At 45.4% G+C, this 26,978-nt stretch overlaps 1 protein-coding gene across 1 annotated transcript; it reads right to left on the reverse strand.

Moving 5' to 3' along the window:
* Window positions 1-26,972, reverse strand: paf1 (PAF1 homolog, Paf1/RNA polymerase II complex component). Its single transcript, XM_069907486.1, has 14 exons — window positions 26,892-26,972; window positions 23,830-23,859; window positions 21,450-21,542; window positions 20,233-20,354; window positions 19,398-19,464; window positions 18,055-18,156; window positions 16,440-16,545; window positions 15,313-15,381; window positions 14,716-14,819; window positions 11,899-12,015; window positions 10,365-10,493; window positions 8,490-8,601; window positions 3,608-3,689; window positions 1-887 (listed from the first exon to the last, which is right to left on the reverse strand). Exons 1-14 carry the CDS (start codon window positions 26,933-26,935, stop codon window positions 475-477), a joined length of 1,590 nt encoding a protein of 529 aa, XP_069763587.1. The 5' UTR covers window positions 26,936-26,972; the 3' UTR covers window positions 1-474.
* Between the last annotated feature and the right edge of the window lie 6 nt (window positions 26,973-26,978).

Raw genomic sequence — 26,978 nt, forward strand, 5'->3', positions numbered from 1 at the left:
TTGTCCCAATTACATTTAATGTTCCACGAAGTTCAGGCCTATACAAATTTCAGAAATGTAAAGTACAAAAGTAGATCAGATAAGTAATATATTTCATTTGAGTCCAATGTCTAGTTTCTAACTGCACACATGACCAGACACCTTCTCCACTGTCACCACTGTGTCAGCTTTAACGCGTGCGTTTTTAACCTCTATTTAGAGAGAATGATGCAGTTTTATACAAATTCTTATAAAAAAAAGTGTGAACACCAGCAATTAGCTGGATGTTTACAGTCTCCCATCTCTCGAAACACCTCGGTCAATCGCTCCAGGATCAAAATCTAGCTTACTGTCTAATACTCACCTGATGTATGGAGAGGATGGGGAGAGGGGAGAAGGAAGAGGAAAGGAGATCACAGAAGTCTCAGTGAGTTAATAAGATTGTGCCACCGTCCATTGGAATCCACAGCAAGGAACAGCTTGGGGCCAAGCCCTTCAGTCACTCTCGCTGCCGCTCTCCTCATTCTCACTCGAATCCGTGCCCTGCTCACTGCCACTTTGCACAGGGCGCTGGTTCTCGTTGTCCGAGTGTTCGCTGCCGCTGTTGGAGCCGCTCCTGCTCCGCCGCTCCTCCTCCTCCTCCTCCTCCTCGCTCGGTTGCTCCTCGTCGCTGCCGCTGTCCTCCTGTCCACTTTCGTTCTGCTGGTTTTCATCATCACCGTCCTCGTCACTGCCAAAGATCTCCTCCTCGTCACGGGCCTCGCGAGCATGCCGCTCATCTCCACTGTCACTTTCTCCCCCACTCCTGGTGCTGGCTTTTTCCTCCTCTTCCCGTTCGCTTTCGCTGCCCGACTGTTCATCCCCGCTGGCCGCCTTCTCACTGCCACTCTCTTTATCCTTTTCATCATCTAAGAAGAAAAGGGAACATTAGACAAAAGGCTCTGATCTCACAACTCCCTCTCACGCAGAAGGTTCAGCATGCACAACAAATTAAAAAGTTTATACCACGGCAGGTCCAATAGGGTATTGGGGGGGGGGCACAGTCCAACACTTGTAGACTCGTTCAGCAGGGGGGTGCTGGTACCTACCTGCCGGATGAACATTAACCTCCTGCGTTCCTCCGATGGAGCAGCCAAAAGTGCTGCTTTTATTATGTGGAGAGTCGTTGGCCTGCATCAAGCGGCTAATGACATGGGGGGGGTGGGGGGGAGGCAGGTCTGACAGTGACCCTGCTATCCGGAATTCAAGCAACCGGCAAAAAAATTTGAGGAAATTAAATTTTAAAAATTAAAATAAACATTAAAAGTTTAAAATTGTAAAAGATTCTTTGAAGTAACACATAAACCTTTGGTGAAGGTGGGAGCAGATCACAATGAAGGGCTTAAGCCCGAAATGTTGGTTATGTATCTTTATCTTTGCTATATGACTGTATCACCGTGCGACCTGCTGAATTTCTCCAGCGTTGTGTTTTTACTTTAATCACTTCATCTGCAGACATTCACGTTTTACTCCTCTCAATTAATAATCACTAGTCTTTCTCCCCACCCCCTGCCCCTCCCCCAGGGGATGGGAATCTAAAACTAGAGGACATAAATTTAAGGAGAGCGGAATGATTTGAGAGGGTGAAGGTTTAAAATGGACCTGAGGGACACCTATTTCACACCCAGTGGTTGATGTATGTCATGAACAGGGATACCCCTGGTATCTAGAATTCAGGCAGTCTCAAGAGCAAAAAAAAACCACACAAAATAAATTAAAATTAAGATAAGTAAGAACAAAATAATAGGTAAAAAATGTGTGTTTAAAATTGTAAATGTTCTCTGAAGTAACACATAGACCTTTGGTGAAGAGGAGGGCCTTGGTCGGGCTTTGCTTGTAGCAGCTGTTTGAATAAAGTGGCATGAAACAGCAATGGCGTCGCCCGGGATGAAGAGCTGGTTGGTGCTGCTCGCCGTTGGGGCGACTCTCTTAAAGTGTCTCCTTATCCCTGCTTAGCAAGAGACGCCCCGGTCAGAGGCTTTATCTGTAAACTGGGGGGAGGGGAAGGTTAATGATCTATAATTATAATTCATCTTTATTATAATATAATTCATCTTTCGGGCAGCTCCATGGAGGGGGAGGAACCTGCGATGAAGCGACAGATAAATATTTTCAAAGAATGTGACTGAATATAAAGTAAATTGCTTTAAGATTTATATATTCATGCAAGTGAAGTTTGTTCAGTGTAAAACTTAAACTGTTTATTCTTAATGCAGGTGATTTAGTTAGGCATTGTAAGTCTTAAGCAACTGGAAAATACACTATCTGGCATCTACCAATCCCCAGAGGTCCCAGATATGAGGGGTTTTACTGTATTTTAGTTTGTTTTCTACTTTAAACAAATATGTGGAGTTTGCATGTTCTCCCTGTGACTACATGGGCTTCTGGTTTCCTGAGTTGCTAGTTATAAGACATCCCAACTACATCAAGACAGGTGGGTCAACTGGACATTTACACAGTGGAAAAGTGGGGGGGGATAGATTACGGGGAAAATGAGTGGGAGAATAGGATTGCTCTGTCAGGTGGCAGACGTGACCGTCTGAATAGTGGCCTTCGGTGTGGTAGGGAATTATGGGAACATGATGAAATGATCCTGATAATTGAGAGCCATCAGCTCTGCTTTGTCTGAATTGGAGACACCTTGGACCTGAGCAAGATAAAGGTGTCCTGTCCATGCTGAGCTGGCTGATTGAATTGACAGACGTCTTCGAGGTTCACTTGATGGAACGATGATTGGAAAGCAGCTGCTGTCCTTGCGCTGCATGCAACAGTTTTAAGGGTGTAGTGGGGAAAAGTAAGACGGTTGAGCACGAGGCCACGATATGACCAGTGTGGGGCTATACCACGGGGTGGCACGGTTAGCACAACGTTATTACACCACCAGTGATCCTCGCTGTCGGCAAGGAGTGTGTACGTTCTCCCAGTGTCTGCACGGGCTTCCTCTGGGTGCTCTGGTTCCCTTCCACCCTCCAAAATATACAGGGGCGTAGGTTAATTGGGGTACTTGGGTGGCACAGGCTTATGGGCCGGAAGGACCTGTTACCATGCCTGACTAATTTTTTTTTTAATTTTTTTTTTAAAAGAGAACACCACGAGCTGGGAGAAGCGATTCAGAAGTGATGGAAGAGAAGGCCACAGTCGTGCAAGAAGGCAGATCAAGTATAAGATAGTAGCACTGCCATTGCGAAGTCAAATCAACTCCAATTTCTTTGATGAAGTATGAGAAAGCGTGTATTCATTAAGACAGGGCAGCAAATGTCAACGCATTCACGCAATTTAAAGAGGCACCAAGCAATCCTTGAAAATAACGACTGAACAAGTTGGAGTGATGAACTTTGACCACTTCTTGCCATGGGTAAATCGTTAAGGTTCCATTATTGACATGTGATACTCCATTTAGAATGTAACATACATGAAATCCTTTAACTTTGTCTCCCATAAAGCAGACAGAGAGTCGCCACTTTGTCCAGTGCCCCTCACAGAAAACTACAGCACCTGGTGTTCCCAGGCTGTGTAGAGGTTCTGTGCCATTTCCCTGTCACGGAGCTGATTAATGAAAAGGAATTCTGGCTGGCTATTAAGCCCTCACCTGATCCCATGATGCCTTTGCTCTGTTCCATTTCTTCTTCATCCTCTGGCTCGTGATTCTCCAGCTGGGCTCGTCTGGCTTCCTGTGGGATAACAAATATTTAGGGAAACTTGTTTCAGGAATGGTTTCCCTTTGGATTCCGGTCCCTGTGAAGATTGCCAACAGCAATCTTTCCCCTGATTGTTAGACAAAGGGCAGCTCTAATATGGAAATCAATAACTGTCAAGAGGGATAGAATAAAGGACCGGGAAGGTTTATAAGGCCCTGGTGAGAACTCACTTGGAGCATCGTGAGCAGTTTGGGGCACCTAGTTTAAGAAAGGATGTGCTGATGTTGGAGAGGGTTCAAAGGAGGTTCACAAGGATGACTCCGGGAACGAAAGGGTTATCGTAAGAGGAGTGTTTGACAGCTCTTGGCCTGTATTCATTAGAATTTAGGAGAATGAGGGGAGATCAAATTGAAACATTTAGAATGGTAAAGGGCGTGGATAGAGTAGATGTATAAAGATTGTTTCCCATGGTGGGAGAGTCAAGGACAAGAGGGCGCAACTTCAGGATTGAAGGGCATCCACTTAAAAGCAGAGATGCGGAGGAATTTCTTCAACCAGAGGGTGGTGAATCTGTGAAATTTGTTGCCAAAGGTGGTTGTAGAGGCCAGGCCATTGGGTGTATTTAAGGCAGGGATTGACTGGTTCTTGATTTTCCAGGCAGTGGGGCCGAGTGGAAAAATGGATCAGCTCATGATTAAAAGGTGGGGCAGACTCGATGGGCTGAATAGTCTATTTCTGCTCCTGTGTCTTATGGTCTAACAAAATAGGAGCTTTCATGAGCCCCTGTAAATACCACCCTATTCTGATTAAAAATTACCTTGTCATCCTATTGTTGAAATTTTATACACGTACATCAGTTGATATGGACCAAGTAAGGTTGGTGGAATTTAGTTTGGGAAAAATTAGAGTGTTATACAAATGGTGACAGATTCAGGGAAGTGGTATGTGCAGAAGGACCTGAAGGCTCATCAGACACTGATGTGCACAGAAACATCAATGCCTTACAGCAATTATACAAGGTCTTGATCAGACCCCATCTGGAGTATTTTGGTCTCTTCTAAGATATGGTTGCAAGAAGGATTGTAATGAAGGTTCACCAGACTAAATGCCAAAATGGCATGAGGACTAAATCAAATGTTAAGGGCTACTGTATATACTTGTGTAATTGTTCAATATTTTGGGGCCAAAAAGGGTTGGGGGGGGGGGGTTGACTTTTACGAGGGTTATACTTTTGACCTGCTTAGTTCAAGGCGACAGTAATTCGGATGGCCCGCACTCGGTGAGAAGTCCGCATTCAGAGTGTCAGGAGCTTGGATGGGCGGGATGCCAGGGCGAGGATCCATGAATGGGTGGCTGGGGTGTCAGGAGCTCGGATGGGCAGCGGCCGGGGGTTCGGGAGCTCGGATGGGCGGCGGCCGGGGCATCGGGAGTTTGTAATAGGTAGGTGGCCAGGGCGTCGGGAGTTTGGATGGGTGGGTGCTGGGCCGTTGGGAGTTTAGATTGGGGGGGGGGGGGCAGCTGGGACATCGGAGATCCGGGGTGAGGGTCCGCTGTTGGGGCGTTAAGAGGTCAGATGGGTGGGTGGTTGAGGCCACTGATTGGGGGGGGGGGGGTCAACTTTTACTCAGGTCCAACAATTTTGGGGTATTAAAAAGGGTGTGCGGGGTGTCAACTATTACACGGTATTGACAATTTCACGAGCCTTTACCGCATTTGCCAACATCCTAGCAGTCATTTCCTCCCATTTCTCATTATAGACCTACTAAATTTGTGCCAAGCAAGAGTTAGGGGTAGCACGGTGAGTAGAGAGTGCACCCACTGCCTCACAGTGGCAGATACTCAGGTTCAATCTTGCCCTTGAGCAGGACACCAATATCCCTAAAAACAGAAGTGGACACAGGCCCAGTACATCTCAGGCAAAACTCCCTTCCCTTTTGAGGACATCTACATGGAGAGCAGCAGCAATCGTCAAGGTCCCACACCACTCAGCACACGCTCGGTTCTCCCTGCTGCCATCAGAAAAGAGGTATCGGTGCCGCAAGACTCACACCACCAGGTTCAGGAACAGTTACCCCCTTAACTATCAGATTTATTCTCAGGCTACATATATGACATCGCATACAACCCTGAGATTCTTTTTCCTGTGGGCGAGGCAGAATTACTACTTATTGGTAGGGCAAAAAATAAATTAACTGTACTCAATGTACACATGTCAATAAATAATGTAAACAAGCTGACTGTGCAATACAGAGTGAAAAAAAAATCAATAAAATGCAAGTCAATAAATGAGTCCCTGACTGAGTTGGTGTTTGAGGGGTTTGATGATGTACTCCTGAATAACAAACTCAATCAGGGCTCTTACTTTGCACACTATTTATTATTGAATATTTATTTTCTGTATGGCACAGTTGGTTGGCACTACCACCTTGTTTACATTTTCTTCTTTTGTATATGTATCTTTTCTTGAGTTCAGTTTTTTTTGTTGCACTACTGGTAAGTAGAAACTCCACCTGGCCCACAGGAAAAAGAATCTCAGGGTTGTATGTGATGTCATGTACGTACTCTGACAATAAATCTGAACTTTGCCTTTACATTTTGTCTGCATGTTTTCCCTTTGACTGCAGGTGTTTCCCCAAGATCTCCATCCTCAACCGATGGTCAGAACACTTCCAATCTCTTTTCAGTGCCAACCGCTCAGTCCAAGATTCCGCCCTGCTCCAGCTCCCTCAACAGCCCCTAAGGCTAGAGCTGGATGAGATCCTCACCCTGGATGAGACATATAAGGCAATCGAACAACTGAAAAGTGGCAAAGCAGCAGGTATGGATGGAATCCCCCCAGAGGTCTGGAAGGCTGGCGGCAAAACTATGCATGCCAAACTGCATGAGTTTTTCAAGCTTTGTTGGGACCAAGGAAAACTGCCTCAGGATCTTCGTGATGCCACCATCATCACCCTGTACAAAAACAAAGGCGAGAAATCAGACTGCTCAAACTACAGGGGAATCACGCTGCTCTCCATTGCAGGCAAAATCTTCGCTAGGATTCTACTAAATAGAATAATACCTAGTGTCGCCGAGAATATTCTCCCAGAATCACAGTGCGGCTTTCGCGCAAACAGAGGAACTACTGACATGGTCTTTGCCCTCAGACAGCTCCAAGAAAAGTGCAGAGAACAAAACAAAGGACTCTACATCACCTTTGTTGACCTCACCAAAGCCTTCGACACCGTGAGCAGGAAAGGGCTTTGGCAAATACTAGAGCGCATCGGATGTCCCCCAAAGCTCCTCAACATGATTATCCAACTGCACGAAAACCAACAAGGTCGGGTCAGATACAGCAATGAGCTCTCTGAACCCTTCTCCATTAACAATGGCGTGAAGCAAGGCTGTGTTCTCGCACCAACCCTCTTTTCAATCTTCTTCAGCATGATGCTGAACCAAGCCATGAAAGACCCCAACAATGAAGACGCTGTTTACATCCGGTACCGCACGGATGGCAGTCTCTTCAATCTGAGGCGCCTGCAAGCTCACACCAAGACACAAGAGAAACTTGTCCGTGAACTACTCTTTGCAGACGATGCCGCTTTAGTTGCCCATTCAGAGCCAGCTCTTCAGCGCTTGATGTCCTGCTTTGTGGAAACTGCCAAAATGTTTGGCCTGGAAGTCAGCCTGAAGAAAACTGAGGTCCTCCATCAGCCAGCTCCCCACCATGACTACCAGCCCCCCCACATCTCCATCGGGCACACAAAACTCAAAATGGTCAACCAGTTTACCTATCTCGGCTGCACCATTTCATCAGATGCAAGGATCGACAATGAGATAGACAACAGACTCGCCAAGGCAAATAGCGCCTTTGGAAGACTACACAAAAGAGTCTGGAAAAACAACCAACTGAAAAACCTCACAAAGATAAGCGTATACAGAGCTGTCGTCATACCCACACTCCTGTTCGGCTCCGAATCATGGGTCCTCTACCGGCATCACCTACGGCTCCTAGAACGCTTCCACCAGCGTTGTCTCCGCTCCATCCTCAACATCCATTGGAGCGCTTTCATCCCTAACGTCGAAGTACTCGAGATGGCAGAGGTCGACAGCATCGAGTCCACGCTGCTGAAGATCCAGCTGCGCTGGGTGGGTCACGTCTCCAGAATGGAGGACCATCGCCTTCCCAAGATCGTGTTATATGGTGAGCTCTCCACTGGCCACCGTGACAGAGGTGCACCAAAGAAAAGGTACAAGGACAGCCTAAAGAAATCTCTTGGTGCCTGCCACATTGACCACCGCCAGTGGGCTGATATCGCCTCAAACCGTGCATCTTGGCGCCTCACAGTTTGGCGGGCAGCAACCTCCTTTGAAGAAGACCGCAGAGCCCACCTCACTGACAAAAGGCAAAGGAGGAAAAACCCAACACCCAACCCCAACCAACCAATTTTCCCCTGCAGCCGCTGCAATCGTGTCTGCCTGTCCCGCATCGGACTTGTCAGCCACAAACGAGCCTGCAGCTGACGTGGACTTTTACCCCCTCCATAAATCTTCGTCCGCGAAGCCAAGCCAAAGAAAAGAAAGAAAACAGGTGGGTAGTTTAAATAGCTTCCGTATATTGCCCCAAGTAGATCAGTGTGGTAGAATCTAGATGATGAGAATATTGGGAGAATAAAAATAAATGGAAGTACAGTAATACGATTAACCAAGTGGTTGGTGCAGACTTGATGGGCCAAAGGGTATGTTGCTATGTCTCTCTCTCTCCGACTCGGCAATGTTGCAGGAAAGCATAATGCACATTTTTTTAAAATCATACTGTACTAAAGAAGTGCTGAACTAAGCAGCTTCACTTACCTGAGCCTCTAATTCTTTCTCATTCATTTCTCTATGCTTCACCACGAGTACTGCATTGGTGTTGGACTGAACCCCGTGGCCCCCTTTTGCACGGCGCTTGCTGAGACGCACTCTGTGGAAATTGACAAGGCAGCTGGTGATCTGGAAGCCGCGGTTATCAGGATCGCGATAATGAGATGTAGATAGGTTAAATGGACAAGGCAGCTGGTGATCTGGAAGCCGCAGTTATCAGGATCACATTAATGAGATGTAGATAGGTTAAATGGACAAGGCAGCTGGTGATCTGGAAGCCGCAGTTATCAGGATCACATTAATGAGATGTAGATAGGTTAAATGGACAAGGCAGCTGGTGATCTGGAAGCCGCAGTTATCAGGATAACGTTAATGAGATGTAGATAGGTTAAATGGACAAGGCAGCTGGTGATCTGGAAGCCGCAGTTATCAGGATCACGTTAATGAGATGTAGATAGGTTAAATGGACAAGGCAGCTGGTGATCTGGAAGCCGCAGTTATCCTTACTCGAGGAAGGATGTTGAGGAGGTTCACCAGGTTGATTCCAGAGATATGGGGGGGGGGTTTCACCTATGGGAAAAGGTTGAGTCGCCTGGGACTGTAATCGCTGGAATTTAGAAGACTGAGAGGGATCTTATAGAAACATATAAAATTATGAAAGGTATCGATAAGATAGAGGTAGGAAAGTTGTTCCCATTGGTCGAGGAGACTAGAACTAGAGGACATAGCCTCAAGATTGAGGATAGTAGATTTAAGACCGAGATGAGGAAAAACTGCTTTACCAAGAGGACAGTGAATTCAATGTGCACTGAAGCAGTAGAGGTGACCTCAGTGTATGTATTTAAGACAAGGGTGGATAGATTTTTTACAAAGTAGGGGAATTAAGGGAGATGGCGAAAAGGCAGGTAGGTGGAGACGAGCCGATCATCAGGCCAGCCCTGATCTCATTTAATTAATAGTAACTTGCCTCAGCACAGGAACCCATAGTGAGGAGCAAATGGAAGCCAAAAAGACCAGAGGAAGCTGGAGACCTGTTGCCAGCAATGAGGCAGGTTGGAACAAAATGATGCAAAAGATAGCTGGTCATTTAGGAAACATGTTGGGGGCAAGAATTGGACAGATGAGCAATATCAATGCTCCGCAGACAGTAGGATCAACAGGGCAGCCTGTGGAATGGAAGCTGGAGGGACTGATGGGCTCGGTGATGATGCAAGTGGCTGGAGAACGGCAGAATAACTTAGGAGATGGAATAAAATCACCAGATTGGAATCCGCTCAGTCTAAAGTTGCTCAAGAAGTGAGAAAATGGCCTTTGATCTGGGACATCAAAAGAAGGCCAAGAGGAGAGAATATTTACAAAGATGCTGCCCGGATTTGAGGAACTGAGTTCTAGGGCAAGGTAAAATAGGCTAGGACTTTATTCCATGGAAGAAGGAGGGGAGATATGCAAAATTATCAGGGGTATAGAGTGACGCCAACGTGCTTTTTCCACTGAGGTTAGGCAAGACAAGAACTAGAGGACATGTGTTAAAGGAGAAATGTTAAAAGGGGAATTTCTTCAAGCAGAGTGCGTGGAACTAGCTCCCAGATGAAGTGGTGAAGGTGGGTTCAAGTTTGATATTTAAGAAAAATCTGGATAGGTACATGGATGGGAGGAGAATGGAGGACTATTATCTGGGTGCAGGTCAAACGATAGTTCAACACAGACTAGGCGGACCAATGGGTCTGTTTCTAAGCTTGTACTGTTGGATGGATTTATGGTTCCAGGAGAAGAAAGGGCACGGAGTACATTATATGTCAAGGGGCTCCCAAATTCCTCTGCCACCGACAGAGTGGTGGGGAGGGATGGCAACATTCTGCCCACCTTGTCTCCAGCTCGTTGTAGTAGACTCCGTCCCCATCACGGAAGATGATGAAGTAGTTTTCCTCATATCCTTTGCTGGCTTTGTTCTTTACATTCCAATTATATTCTCTGGATATTTTGTACTCGTATCTGCAAATCGGGCATGAAACCAGGTCAGGCAAAGCAATGGGATTCAGAACCATCTCAGACTCACAGGGACAGAGGAGCACCCAGCACCCACAGCCGTATGAAAGTTATTTATCACTGTCACCTGCTCCGAGACACAGAGAAAAGCTTTCTTTGGCATACCCAATACTTAATCCATGCTAGTAGAAAAAACCATGCTGGAGAAACTCAGCGGGTCAAACAGCGTCCCCGTAAATTGGAGGAGTAACACCTAATATTCTGTCTAAGCACTCTCCAGTCCAATGGCATTGATTTCTCTGGTTTCTGCTGGCACACTCCATTTTCCCACTCCTCCCCATCCCTCGGTCTTCTTTCCTCCAGCTCTCCACCCCCTTCCTGCTCCATGCACAGAGCCATTCCCCCTTCCCACTCCATGCACAGAGCCATTCCCCCTTCCCGCTCCATGCAGAGTCATTTCCCCTTCCTGCTCCATGCAGAGCCATTCCCCCTTCCTGCTCCATGCAGAGCCATTCCCCCTTCCCGCTCCATGCACAGAGCCATTCCCCCTTCCCGCTCCATGCACAGAGCCATTCTCCCTTCCCGCTCCATGCACAGAGCCATTTCCCCCTTCCCGCTCCATCCACAGAGCCATTCCCCCTTCCCGCTCCATGCACAGAGCCATTCCCCCTTCCCGCTCCATGCACAGAGCCATTTCCCCTTCCCGCTCCATGCACAGAGCCATTCCCCCTTCCCGCTCCATGCACAGAGCCATTCCCCCTCCCGGGCTGGTGTGCCCCCCCTACCTTATCCACATTACCTCCTGCCTGTGGGACTGTGCTTCCACCACCCCACCCCCCCAACCTCCTGCAACATTTAACTCCAGCGTCTGCCTATATTTTGCTCGAAGAGTTCAGGCCCGAAACGTTGGTTATGCATCTTTATATTTGCAATGTAAAGTATGCAGTTTGATCTGCTAAGTTTCTCCAGCACTGTGTGTACTTCAACCACGGCGTCTGCAGACTTTCATGTTATTTTACTTAGGGAACAATATAGTAAAACCCCCCCCGATATCAGGCAGGTATGGGGATTGGTAGATGCCAGTAAAGTGAATTTTCTGGTTGCCTGAGATTGCATGTTGTGTGGATTAGCGAACTAACGGCAAGGCACCCCAATTTTAAACTTCAGGATTTTTTACCTATTTATTTTCCTTGATTTTTTTTTTACCAGTTGCTTGAATTCCGGTTAACAGAGGTTTTACTGTATGAAGTCAGATTATATGGTCTCCAACCAGTGATGCTTTAATCAGCTGTTGGTGTAACAATACTATAGCCTCACTTACGTTTCACTAATTCTTTGCTCTCAAAATTTGTCTCGCAGGTAAAAAAAAAGCTTTATTCTCTGAATTCTGACACAAGAAGCGTAAACTTACACATCCTCAGGCATGTAGTCAATACATTCCTCGCTGTCTCGCTTCCGTTTCCTGGTGGTGTCTTCACTGGGTAGGAAGTAAGCGACAAACTGGTTCCCTTCCTCGTCCATCATGCCCCTGAGTGGAGAGAAATGGTTATAGTTGAATGAACTCCAATCATGGGCTAACATAAAAACACAATGCCGGAGAAACTCAGCAGGTCAAACAATATCCTTTATATAAGGGATGACATTTCGGGTTTAAGCCCTTCATCAAGGTATGGAAAAATGTCAGCAGGTGTTCGAATAAAAAATTGGGGTGGTGTGGTTGCAAAGGTAGGAGATAATAGGTGAAGAAGGGAGGGAGGGCACAGCAGCAAGCAGGGGGTGGAGGGATGGCTAGGTGAATAGAGAGGGAAGGGGGTGGAGAGTTGAGGCATAGAAGACAGGGGGAAGGGAAGGGAGGGGCGAAGGAGAGCGAGGGGGCGAAGGAGAGCAGGTTAGCAGAAACCGGAAAACTTGATGTTAATGCCATCTGGTTGGAGAGTGACCTGACAGAAAAATTACACGTTGTTCCCCCTGCCCCTCCTCCCCACCATTTTGTTCAGGGGCCTGTCTAAATTTTTGCTCATACCTTGATGAAGAGCTCAAGCCCAAAACATTGGTTACTGTACGTATCTTTATATTTGCTATATAAAGGACACTGTTTGACCTGCTGAGTTTCTCCAGCATCGTCCACGGTGTCTGCAGACTTTCGTGTTTTACTTCCCAATCATGGACTTGCAGGCTTAACTTGGTGCTTAACTATTTCATTTCAAAACCTCTGCTCCTCTTTCAGATCCTGGTAACGCATTCCTTGGGACCCTTTGTGCCACATCTACCCTCTGTTGTTTCTGGACAGGTTCCATTTCATCCCATCACCCTTTCATTGTTGACCTTCTCATCTCTTCCATCCCATCAGAGAACTCTCCTGCTCTTCCTGCCTCCTTTCCACACATTCACCTTTTTCTACCTCAGTATTTGTTACAATGTCAAAGAATTCCAGGCCGAGGACATTGACGAAAAATTACCTCTGCAGTTGCTGAATAGAATCCTAACACACGACAGCACAGAAAACAAGCCATTCGGCCTTTCTAGTCTGTGCCGAAACATCATTCTGCTAGTCCCACTGAACAGAATTATGGAACAAACACTACAGCACAGAAAACTGGCCACTACTTCTATCATTTATTTTTTTTTTAAATCCAGCACATTGGTCGTGAACACTGATCCTCCAACTACTCCCCCCCCCAAAAAAAACAGGCAACACACCCTCTAAATAACCCCATCCACTCGACACACACCATCCCCCCCCCCCAGGAAACATGGCCCTCCCCTAGGATTCATAGACCCTCCAAATATTCCCCAAGATGCAGGAGCCCTTCAGCCATCCCTCACACCTAAGACGCGTGGATGAGTGAGTCACTCCCACTAGGACACTAGCCGCCCCCCTCCAGGACACATACTATCCACCCCCCAAGACACATGAACCCTCCAGCCACTCTCACAAGATAAACAAACCCTCCAGTGACTCCTCCAGGATACACTGACACCCCCCCACCCAGGTCACACAAACCCCTCCCAGGACACACTGACCTCCCCACCCAAGGATACGCAACTCCCTTCACCCAGGAGACGTGTGTATCCTCCAGTGACCCTCACGGCACTGTCCCTCCATGATATTCTACCATCTTGGTGCGCCGTTCCTCCAGATACTCTCTTCAACGATCGCTTTCTCTCAAGAATCCAGTCACCAGCCTGCCACTGGCTAGATTCATCGCCTTGGATACACGGATAGGGAAAGTTTATTGGGATATGCGACCAAAAAAATCAGGCAGATGGACCTTGCTCAGTTTGACAGCTTGGTCCGCATGCACAAGCTGGGCCATGGCTTTATAATTCCTTGACCTTAAATTCTAAAAGCTCACAACTACAGCAGCTGCTGTCGGCTTGGCCTTCACCGTGCAGCAGTCCCACTGAGAACTCGTGCTATTGCATCCTTTTCTTGATAAACAATGACTTTGTATTTATCAGACATAAACTCAGAACTCCAGAATTTTAATGGTTTGTAGTCTGAAAACATAAAACATTACGGCATAGTACAGGACCTTAGGCCATCGGCATTGTCCTACCAAATTAAACTAAACCCTTTCCACCTTATAACCCTCTATTTTTCTTTCATCTATGTGCCTGCCTAAGAGTCTCTTAAATGCCCATAATGTTCCAGCCTCCGCCACCATCCCTGGCAAAGTATTCTAGGCCCCCCGCACCTCTCCGTGTTAAAAAAAAACTTACTCATGATGTTTCCCCTAAACTTTCCTCCCTTCACTTTGTACGGATGTTTGCTACTCCAGCCCTTGGAAAAAGGCGCTGGATGTCCACCTTATCTCTGCCTCTTATAATCTTGTAGACCTCCATTACATCACTTCTCATCCTTCTATGCTCCAAAAGTCCCAGCTCTGCTAACCTTGCCTCATAAGAATTATTTTCCAATCCAGGAAACATCTTGGTAAATCTCCTCTGCACCCTCTCCACAGCTTCCACATCCTTCCTATAACGAGCCAACCAAAACTCAACACAATCCTTCTAGTGTGGTCTCACCAGAGAGAATTGTAGAGTTGCAACCTGACCTCTGGGCTGATGAAGCCCAGCATCCCATAGGCCTTCTTAACTATCCTATCAACCTGTGCGGCGACCTTGGGAGATGCATGGATTTGGTCCCAAAGGTCCACAGTGGAAGAACAGAGGAACCTTGAACCCCAACAGTTTCCGACATACCCACCACCCCAAAATGCCTCACCTGATCATAGCTTGGGACATCATCTCCACAGCGCCTGAACCAGTGACATCTTTGGGTGCTGGGTCAGAGTCAAATATGACCTGAGCACATGGGTTAATCCACATCTATGAGAAAGAGAAGGGAATTTGAGATTTACAATCATTCATAATGGTCTAAATGGAGCCAACATTGAGAAGTGCATCACCAAGTCCACATCCCTGTGTAAACGGACATAGGAATGCACAGAAACAGTCTCTTTAGGCCACTCAATCGATTCTGATCATCAAACACCCATTTGCACATCTTGCACTAACTGTTTGATTTTGCTCATATTGCCATTAATTCTCGACAGATTTCCATTTACCCAACACACCGGCAGAAAGTTATGGTTACTTATTCTGCTAACCCATGCATCTTAGAGATGTGGGAGGAAACCAATGCCATCATGAGGAACCTGTGCAAACTTCCTATCATGACATGTGAGGTCAGGATCAAATCCAGGTGGCTGCAGCTCACGGTAACTCTTTGTTTGCTTTACGGCGGACAAAAGTTGAAGTAGATTATATTTTTAACCTATTATTACATGACAATAAAAGGAAACTTTGAACATCCACAGACCTTAAAATCAGGGAAGACAGGCATCACTTCCACAGGAATGACCCGAGGTTTGCTGTAATGTTGAGTGACCTGGGGAACAAAGAGAGGCTGAGTAAACAACAACCTATGTATAAACCAAACCAGTTCACGAGAACACAACAATCCTGCTGAGAGGGGTCCAACTTGACTGCACAGACAATTGTACAGCACATCGTAAACATACATTCCTTTGTTTCCTTACTGCAGAATTAGCAAGTCATCTGTTTCAATCCCAAATTTGTTCCAAACCCACCGGAAAGATCAGGCATGCCCAATCATTCACGTCCAACACCAGACACCCAAAATAGACACTCTATTCCAAGTTATATCAGGTGGAGGAAAGAAAGGATTCAAGCAAGTTCTCAAAGCTTCCTTGAAAGAAATGCTATATCCCCACCGACTCCTAGATGACTGATTAAAGTGGAGAAAGAGCTTTCAGATGGCAGAGAGAACTTCAAATCCATGTGTTGGGAGGACATGGATACCAGGATCATTGGTGGGAGAAATCGATGTCTTAAAAAAACAGAAATGCTGGAGAAAATCACTGAATGACATCCCTAACACCCACCCATGTCACTTCAAGCATCTGTTCTGCACCTCTGTTGGAACTTGAAGGTCACATGGCACCCTCAGAACGAGAAGCGAGTCCAATTCAACCCCAAGAAAAGGATAGTTTGAAGGGAAGACATTTTAAATGGTAAACCATTAAATTTTAGACATACATATAGCAGGTCAACTTACACCCTATTAACCACCACCCTCAGTATGTTTTTGAGGGGTGGGAGGGAACCGGAGGCTCCAGAGAAAGCCCACGCGGACACAAGGAGAACATACAAACCCCTTACAGACAGCGTGGGAGGGAACCGGAGGCCCCAGAGAAAGCCCACGCGGACACAAGGAGAACATACAAACCCCTTACAGACAGCGTGGGATTCAAACCCCAGTCCAGTCCCGATTGGAGGCGCTATAAAGGCGTTGCACTAACTGCAGGAGGGAAATCAGGAAATAGCTTAGTGCAGCTCAGTAAGAATTACTAGAGGCTTTAAAGCTGTCAGGGATGAAGTATCCAGTATTCTTCTCTGCTATCTATCTGAATGTTTTTGTTCTACCTCCTTATTTGCATCCAGGAAGGTCTTTTCGATTGCTGCTATCTGGCTGTCACGATCCTTGTATATTTCCTCTTCTGTAAACTGTTGTTTGACAGACACACCAATCCTGTGTTTTGGAATAAAGAGAAGATAAAGCGGACAAGCAACACTATGATTGCAGAAAGTAGCATCCACCTCAAACACCGAAACAAGACCAATTCTAAATCCAAACAAGAAATCACACAAATAAGAATATCATGTCTACCTTTACCTGACATTCCACAAATTTTAAACTTGAATTTCATCAACCTGAAGCTTCAACAAAGCTATAATCTGTGGTGGATAACACTATGAGCTAAGAAGGCCTTACTTTGAATACCAGTTTTGCAGGACTGCACTAAATCTTTAATAGAAGAACAGGAGCAGGAGTTGGCCATCTGGCCCGTCGAGCCTACTCCACCACTCCCAAGATCGTGGCTGATCTGGGCGTGGACTCAGCTCCACCTACCTGCTTATTCCTCATGATTCTTAATTCCCCTATTATTCAAATTTCTGTGACTTAAATACATTCAACGAGACAACTTTCCCTACTTTCTTGGGCAGTGAGTTCCAGATTCATTACTCTCTGGGTGAAGCAGTTCTTTCTCATTGCTGTCCGAATCTTGAGGCTTGTGTCCCCTCGTTCTTGTCTCAGGACCAGCGGAAATACCCAATTGAGCAATGCCCCAGGCTACTCGATCTCTCCTTGTAAGGTAACCCCTTCATTTCCAGAATCAACCTGATGAACCTCCTCTGCACCACCTCCAAACTTCATATATCCTTTCTCAGGGCAGGAGACCAGAGCTGCGCACAGTACTCCACGTGTGGCCTCACCAGTAGTCTGTATAGTTGCAGAACCTCCCTGCTCTTAAGATCAATCCCTCCAGTGATGAAGGCCAACATCCCATTTGCCTTCTTGGCTCTGCAGAGCTTGATAGGAGCCCATGGACCCGTAGGTCACTAAACCTGGGTTTGGCAAAAAACTAATTGGAACTGGGAGTTTCCCCATATCTGTCTGGAGAACAGGAAAGTGGACAATGTTGTAACAACTGAACAATGTACCCTGAAGGAACCTCAGGATACTATTCTTCATTCCTCTCTTACCCACCTACATTTCCCCTGAATACAATCAGTGCTAACCATCTGGCCACAGATTATTTTAAACAACTGTTTAATTAATTGTACATCTCATGGCTGCCTCCAAGATGGGTCTGTTTCACAAGATAAGATAGAGGTAGGTACAGTAAGTTGTTTCCATTGGTGGGGGAGACTAGAACTAGGGTACTAGATTTAGGACAGAGATGAGAAGGAACTGCTTTTCTCAGAGGGTACTGAATCTGCTGCCCATTGAACCAGCGGAAGTTGGATATATTTTTACCTGTAGGGAATTAAGGGATATGGAGAAAAGGCAGGGTAGGTGGAAATGAGCCTATCATCAGATCAGCCATGATCTCATTGAATGGCAAAGCAGGCTTGATGGGCCAGATGGACGACTCCCACTCCTATTTCCTGTGTTCTTATTAGCTTTGGACACCCACTAAAAACTGCTCTCAAACAATCCTCGAGAGACATAACAGCACAACCATGTTTTACTCACTTGACTTCAGGTTTCTCATTCGAGATGCCATAACGATTGAACTCGGTGGAAATGTATTCAGTTTTTCTCATCCATGGTACGACTTTGGCATGCTGTTGTGACCTGAACCCAGAGATTATACAGAATCAGAATTTATTCTGATGAACATGTCACAAAGTTTGTTGTTTTGCATTACAGGGCAAATATAATAAAACCCCTGGTATCCGGCACCTATGGGGATTAAGGCTCTCTGCCGTCTGAATATTTGCTCTCATTTTCATCAAAGATTTGTGTTACTTCAGGAAACATTTACTTTTACAATATTAAACGTGTATTTTTTTAGCTGTTATTTTATTCTTACTTATTTTAACTGATTTCCTTAACTTATTTTCTTAATTCTTCGTTCATCGCTTTTATGCCAATTTGGTGCCAATTTAATACTTTATTTTGAACATTATATTTTATCCTCATTTTCCTTTGTTTTTGAAGACTTTATTTAAAATTTTATAACATGAATACAATAGAGAATTACATTTAAAGAAAAATAGAAAAAAATTAAAAAAGGTATGATTACAATATTACATCAAAAAACTACACAAAATAACCCCCCCCCGTTAATTGTAACACAATATTAGTAATCTAACTTAAAATTAGTCCAACCCTCCCCCCCAAAAACAAAGAGTGAAGAGTTAATAAAATTGACAATATTATATATGGAAAAAAATACCCACTTACAAAAAAAAGATAAAACTTAACCTAAAAAAAATTCTAACAACAAAAAAAATTGTCAATACTAAAATATCACACATAAACATATATTTAAATCAAACTTAAATGCATATAATTAGCAAACGGAGTCCACTTTAACTTATAAAAAGACATCTTATCCTGAATTGAAAAAGATATCCTTTCCATAGTCAAACAAAATTTCATTTCCAAATACCACTTATCTAAAGTTAATATATTTTTATCTTTCCAAGTAAGTGCTATACATTTCTTAGCCACAACTAAAGCTAAATAGATAAATGAAATCTGATAATCCTCTAAACCTAAATCAATTAATGATTGCATGTTCCCTAATAAAAATATATCAGGATCTAGCTCATTTTCCTTTGTAAACTGACTAGTGTTATAAAAGAATTACAAAGAGAACCTCTTGAAACAGATCAGGTGATTTGCACATTAACAGCACAGAGGGGCAGATCGAATTCCTCACCCCTTCGTTACCCTCTGCCCTTTAGCCCCTGAACATCACAGCAAGGCAAGTCCAATTCACACCCATTCAGACTTCCAGTAAAGACAAATGGATCAGTACCAACCACTGACTAGTCATTCCTGGGCCAGAATTACAGCAGATCACCTACCTTTTCGAACTGGACGGCGCTTGAATTTCTTCCTCGAGTAATTTCTCATCTGCGATGTCGAGGATTACTGCGGAGAGAAGGCAACAAAATCAGAGGGCATCGCATTTCTTTGCCAGTTGCAAGAAGGCAAGATTGTTGACAATAATAAAGCTGTACCTTCTTATAATTCAGTAAAATCCCCAGTATCCGGCATCTATGGGGATTGGTAAATGCTGGATGTGAATTTCCCGGTTGCATGAGATTGTGTGTTGTGTGATTGGCAAAACAGAGCACTAGGGGGCAGCAATTTTAAACTTTTTTTTAACCGTCTGCAGGCGCGCGTGTGTGTGCGTGCGTGTAAATTTCCCTGATAACCCCATTTTACAAGGCCATTTCAAGGGGCCTAGTGTGGCTCAGTCAACAACTGGAAAGTTTGAACGTGCCACATCTACAATTCCTGTAGGTGCGGATAATGGAGATTCTAATGCTTATGTTTTATATATATACACAGTGAAACCCCTTATGAGGATAGGTAGATGCCAGATAAGTGAATTTTCCAGTTGCTTAAGACTGCGTATTGTGTGATTGGTGAACTAACGGAGAGTTGTGCAATTTTAAACTTGCATATATTGTACGCATTTAACGCAACTTTTTTTTCTGTCAGTTGCTTGAATTCTGGATAACAGGGTTTTAACTGTAAATAAAATTTAGATTAGGAAATTAAAAAGCAAAATCTTCAAATGTGCAGACAACTGCATGAGATTGTTAGCTGTGAGGAAGTTTCCAAAGTGATGTAGACTGGGCAAATGGGAGAGGCAGTAAACCGCGAGGTTATCCACTTTGGGATGGGTCTTACCATTGTTATCGATCCTGTACGTATCTGGATTGATGAGGTCAATGACTACTCCAAGATCTGGCTCCGTTAACAGTTCATGTTTATGCTGTTTTTCAAGAGAGGTAGCTTTATACTGTACAAATCTGGGAAATACATTGGAAAAATATTCAGTGTCGTCATGGTAAAACACTGTATATTGCAGAAGGGGAACAGATCAGCCCAGGATGATCTACAATTAATCCTTTTATTCCTATCCCTTTCCTTCCTCATTTATATCGCTGAAATATGGCCAATTGCATGGACGGAGAACCATTCCTCCAACCAATCATGGCTGTGTCTGAGAGCGGTCCTGTACTGAAGCAAGGCTTGAGTACCAGGAAAGAGGTGTCGGTGCCACAAGACTTGGACCACCAGGTTCAGGAACAGCTGCTCCCCCTCCACCATCAGACTCCTCAACATCAAACTCAATCAGGGACTCCTACTTTTGCCATTTATTGATTTTCTTTTTGTTCTCTCTGTATTGCACCGTTTCTTTACATGCATTATCTGTTTACAGTTCGTTTGTTTACATGTTTACACTGTGTAGTTTTTTTTGCCCTACCAATTAGTCGTAATTCTCACGCGCTTGCGGGAAAAAGGGCTGTATGTGATGTCATGTCCAGTATGTACCCTGACAATAAATCTGAAATCGGAGAAAGGAGTGCAGTTTTGGGCTCCCCTCAAGTTGCTGATGGGCCAAACTCCCTCGTTCAGCTCAGACAGAACAGTTTAAAATGCCAATATTGATGTCAGCATCAAGTGATAGTTTACTGGTGAAGTTAAAGCCTAGATACATGGGGTAGTCAACAACCTACATTAACAATGCTAAATGAGGATAGCATAGGCTGAACTTCAAGCCATGACATTTATCTTTCTAACGTCACATGAACCACAGCTCAGATATGGCAAATGATGAAAAGGAGGAGATAAGGCGGAAGAGTGAAAAACCTGAAGTGCAACAGAAATAACCTGTTCGGCACGGTTAGTGTGGTTGTTAGTTCGCATCGGCCACTGTTCGTCAGGAGTTTCAACATTCACTCCGTGATCTACCTGAGCTTTCCCCCTGGGTGCTCCAGTTTCCTCCCACCCTTCCTCTCCAAAACATACAGGGTTGTAGGTTAATTGGGTGGCACGGGTTTCAATGGTCGGGATCAGCTTCTCCCATGTTGAAATAAATGTTAAAAAATCCTTTGCCGTACCTGTTAGGATCAAATGGATATGTCACAAATTTTGGGTCAAATGGAATATCTGGCAGAGAATTGCAATATTTCACCCTGCATACAACGCCAGATCTGTAAAGAAACAGAAACACTCAGTCATGGGAAACATAAAGCCAACTCCAAAACTCCAAGAGGCTGGGGTCTCATGAAAAAAAACATTCATATGCAGCCAGTGGTTGGAATAAGGAATCGACTGCCTGCAGCATGGTGGAGTCCGATTCTAAGGTAGCCTTCAAACACGATGGAAAAGATTTTGCAAGGCGACATTGAAAGGGCTGGGAGATACAACTCAGGTTGCTCTGGTGGAGCGCTGAGGCAACACGATGGGCTGAATGGCATCGTCCTGTGCTACAACTGTTTCAGGATTTCTTCCTTCCTGCATTTATCCAGCTTTGCAGAAATGTAGGTGATGCCGGTAGAGGACCCATGATTCGGAGCCAAACAGGAGTGTGGGTATGACAACGGCTCTGTATACGCTAATCTTTGTGAGGTTTTTCAGTTGGTTGTTTTTCCAGACTCTTTTGTGTAGTCTTCCAAAGGCGCTATTTGCCTTGGCGAGTCTGTTGTCTATCTCGTTGTCGATCCTTGCATCCGATGAAATGGTGCAGCCGAGATAGGTAAATTGGTTGACCGTTTTGAGTTTTGTGTGCCCGATGGAGATGTGGGGGGGCTGGTAGTCATGGTGGGGAGCTGGCTGATGGAGGACCTCAGTTTTCTTCAGGCTGACTTCCAGGCCAAACATTTTGGCAGTTTCCGCAAAACAGGACGTCAAGCGCTGAAGAGCTGGCTCTGAATGGGCAACTAAAGCGGCATCGTCTACAAAGAGTAGTTCACGGACGAGTTGCTCTTGTGTCTTGGTGTGAGCTTGCAGGCGCCTCAGATTGAAGAGACTGCCATCCGTGCGGTACCGGATGTAAACAGCGTCTTCATTGTCGAGGTCTTTCATGGCTTGTTTCAGCATCATGCTGAAGAAGATTGAAAAGAGGGTTGGTGCGAGAACGCTGCCTTGCTTCACGCCATCGTTAATGGAGAAGGGTTCAGAGAACTCATTGCTGTATCTGACCCGACCTTGTTGGTTTTCATGCAGTTGGATAACCATGTTGAGGAACTTTGGGGGGCATCCGAGGCACTCTAGTATTTGCCAAAGCCCTTTCCTACTCACGGTGTCGAAGGCTTTGGATAACCATGTTGAGGAACTTTGGGGGGCATCCGAGGCACTCTAGTATTTGCCAAAGCCCTTTCCTACTCACGGTGTCAAAGGCTTTGGATAACCATGTTGAGGAACTTGGGGGGGCAATCCGAGGCACTCTAGTATTTGCCAAAGCCCTTTCCTACTCACGGTGTCGAAGGCTTTGGTGAGGTCAACAAAGGTGATGTAGAGTCCTTTGTTTTGTTCTCTGCACTTTTCTTGGAGCTGTCTGAGGGCAAAGACCATGTCAGTAGTTCCTCTGTTTGCACGAAAGCCGCACTGTGATTACAAATAAAATATAAAATTCTGGCAGGACTGGACAGAATGGATGCAGATGGGATGTTTCCAAGGATGGGAAAATCCAGAACCCGGGGCCATGGTTTGAGGATAATAGGCAAACCATTTAGGACCGAGATGAGGAGGAATTTCTTGACCCAGAGGGTGGTGAATCTGTGGAATTCATGGCCACAGAGGGCAGTAGAGGCAGGTTCGTTAAATCTATTTAAAATGGAATTAGATCTATTTCTTCAGTATAAGGGTATTAAAGGTTACGGAGAGAAGGCGGGGACGGGGTACTGAACTTTAAGATCAGCCATGATCTCGTTGAATGGCGGAGAAGGGTCGAATGACTCTTCCTTCCTCATTATCCTCCATTTTAATTTCATCCGCGTGTCTAAGAGTCTTTTAAATGCCCCTAATGGTTCACCTCAGTGTTGATGCATATCCCTCGGTTCTCTTGCTATCCAAATATCTGTGCAAGTCTGAGAAAGAAAACTGAACCGCGCCTACTAAACTTCGTAGCCGAGCCGACCTTAAATATGCTCAGAAAACTTACCATAATCTACAGCAGGGAAAAATCATGTAACACAAAGCCAAATTTTTTTTAAAAAAAAGCTTTCATGTGATTGCTGCAGTGACCGCGATCCTGGTTGAGTGGATGGTGTAGCTCACTGCCATCGCCCAGCATTGGGAGAGAACATCATACCGCATATCGCAAGCGCTGGAACAGATCGAAATTCATAATCCCAAGTACGGATTCTACCCAATGCGATTCGCTATCGTACCATCGTAACTTTGGGAAAATCGTAGGCAGAGGAGCACCTGCATACGTAAACGTGCACAGCCCTGTTCGGCAAGCGAAAATGTCATGGTTTGCGCTGCATCACTTACCTCTCAGGTGCCGCCCTGTGTGCATTGGACCTGAAACAAAACAGTGAGGAGGAATGAGCTTCAGCTTAGAACAAATCTTCAGTTTGCACCAATGAAAGGACAGCGGCATAGTCGTTCAATCTTATCACTCACTCAGATTTGCCTATAATGAACAATGAACATTCCAGCACAGTACAGGCCTTTCAGCCCATGGTGTTGTGCTGACCTATATAAACCTACTCGACAATCTAAACCTCCCCTCCCTCATACCCATTACCCTTTATTTGTCTTGCATCCATGTAACTGTCTAAGAGTCTTTTAAATGTCCCTATTGTTTTAGCCTCCACCACTACCCTGGCAATGCATTCCAGGCACCCACAACTCTGTAAAAAAAAACTGATGTCTCCCCGAAACTTTCCACCCCTCGCCTCATACAGATGTCCTCTGGTACTTGCTACTGTTACCCCAAGTAAAAGGTGCTGGCTGTCCACCCTATCCATGTCTCTCAGAAGCTTGGAGACCTCTATTAAGGCACCTCTCATCCTTCTTCGTTCTGAAGAAATCCCTAGCTCTGTTTTAACATTGCCTCATAAGATACATTCTCCAATTCACGAAACATCCTGGTCAATTTCCTTTGCACCTTTTCTCCAAAACTTCCACAGCTTTCCTGTAAAGGGGTGAAAGTTGAAAACAGAGAATAAGGCATAAATGATTTTACCCTGAGTTTAATCCCCTATTAAATAAAATTGTGGCTGACTTGTGACCTAACTCAGTGTTCTTCTTCCTGAAAATCCTTAAATATGTATAGTTATAGATTATTATCATTTGAACAAATGAAGTGCAAATATGGTATAACTCACGGTACAATGTTTGCATACCACCAACTGAAAACCTACTTGAAGGACAAATTGGGGAGCAGGTTGAGGTTACCAGAAGGAAGCAGCTTTGAATATGTGATAACAGACACAATGATAATTAAAAGATTTATTACAAACATGTACATCAAACTGCAAGAGAAAGAGAACGAGGAAACAAGCTGTAAACCCAAACAAAAATGGGAACAAGATCTAAACATAAAGATAAAGAATGAAACTTGGGAAAAGCTATGCTCCGGAACTATGAGAAATACAATAAACACGAGGTTACGCATGATACAATATAATTGGTTACACAGGCTATACACCACGCCCCAAAAGTTAAATAAATGGGACCTAACAGTATCAGAGAGATGTTTTCGCTGTAAGAAGGAAAATGGAACAACAGTACATGCAATTTGGGCATGTGAGAAAGTGGAAAAGTTTTGGGAAGATCTAAATCAGGTATTAAATAAAATCACAAAAAATAACATCCCAAAAAATCCAGAGATCTTTCTTCTAAGTAATATAAAAAGTAAAGAATTAGGCCTCAAACTGGATGAAGTGCAAAAAATATTTATTATGATAGCCTTAGCTGTAGCAAAAAAATGTATAATGTCAACCTGGAAATTAGAAGAGAGCCTGAGAGTACAGCAATGGTACATGGAAATGAATAAATGTATTCCATTGGAAAATAACATATAATTTAAGAAATAACATCACAGTATTCGAACAAATTTGGGAACCGTACATGGAACACAACAGAGAGGGCCTACCACAGACCTCTACCCCCTAAAATGACAGAAGGAGAAGACGAAATGAACTGACCCAGTGCGTAAAAGTAGATGACACAAATTTCTTGTTTATTTTCATTGTGTGATGACATTGTTTAATGGGTTTAATGTATCATATATGTTGAACGTTTAGTGGGTGGGGAGGGGGGGGGTGAAGGAGGGAGGAAAGAGAGGGGGGGAAAGAGGAGAAAATGACACTGTGTATATTCAAGAGGGAAATGTTTGTGTGTATTTTGGTCAGTATGGTTCACAGTGTGAAAAATTAAAATTAAAATATGTATAGTTAAAAAAATGTAAATTCACAATTAATTGAGTAACCACCGTGGTTTCAGGAATGAAGTTCCAAAATTCTACAATTCTTTGCATGCAGAATTGTTTACCAGACAATTTTGAAATGAGTGGGAAGATGCTTCATACAGACAATTGAGGTGGGGATGGAGATGTTTCAGTCAGACAATTATGGAGGAAGAGGGCTGGAGATGTTTCACAGTCAAACAATTGTGTGAGGGGGAGATGTTTAACACACAGACAATTTTGGAGAGAGAGAGATTAATGTGGGTGGGGGTAGATGTTTCACACCCAGAAATTTGAGAGGGGGGAAATGTTTGACCCAGAGATGATTTGGGGAGGGGGGGGGGGGGGGCGGGTTAGGAAAAATGTTTCATATCCAGATGACTGTGGGGTTGGAAGATGTTTCCCACTCAGACAATTGTTGTGGGGGGGGGGGGGAAATGTTCACACCCAGACACTGTGGGGGGGGGGGGGGGGGGGAGAAGTGTTCACACCCAGAGACTGTGGAGAGGGAGGGATGTTCACTCCCCAAGACTGTGGAAGTGGGGGGGGCGGGGGGGGGAGGAGAAAGACACCCCCAGAGACTGTGGAGGGGGGAACATCCCCCCCCAGAGACTGGGAGGGGAGAGGAGATATCCCCCAGAGACTGTGGAGGGGGGGAGATATCCCCAGAGACTGTGATGGGGGGGGGGAGAGAAACCACCAGACTGTGGGAGGGGGGAACATCCCCCTACAGACTGTGATGGGGGGGGAACATCCCCCCAGAGACTGTGGAGGGGGGGGAGATACCCCCAGAGACTGTGGGAAGGGGGAGATAGCCCCAGAGACTGTGATGGGGGGGGAACCCCCAGAGACTGTGGAGGGGGGAGATACCCCCAGAGACTGTGGGAGGGGGGAGATACCCCCAGAGACTGTGGGAGGGGGGAGATACCCCCCCAGAGACTGTGGGAGGGGGGAGATACCCCCAGAGACTGTGATGGGGGGGGCACATCCCCCGGAGATAAACCAGAGACTGTGAAGACGGGCGATCGGGAGGTGGGGAGACTGCTGATTGGAGTGTGAGGGGCGGAGGGGGGCGACCACCCAGGCCCCGCATCTGGGAAAGACCGAGCCACGGTGAGTTTAATGCGAACCCCAGGCCTACCTGTGGCCATCATCGCGCTGCGCGCTCTGTATTGTGGGCGCCATGGCACCGCGCCGCGCGTGGGATCCTGGGAGTGGAGAGGTGGGC

This window comes from Narcine bancroftii, chromosome 13, assembly GCF_036971445.1.
Source record: "Narcine bancroftii isolate sNarBan1 chromosome 13, sNarBan1.hap1, whole genome shotgun sequence".
In the NCBI taxonomy this organism is placed as follows: domain Eukaryota; kingdom Metazoa; phylum Chordata; class Chondrichthyes; order Torpediniformes; family Narcinidae; genus Narcine; species Narcine bancroftii.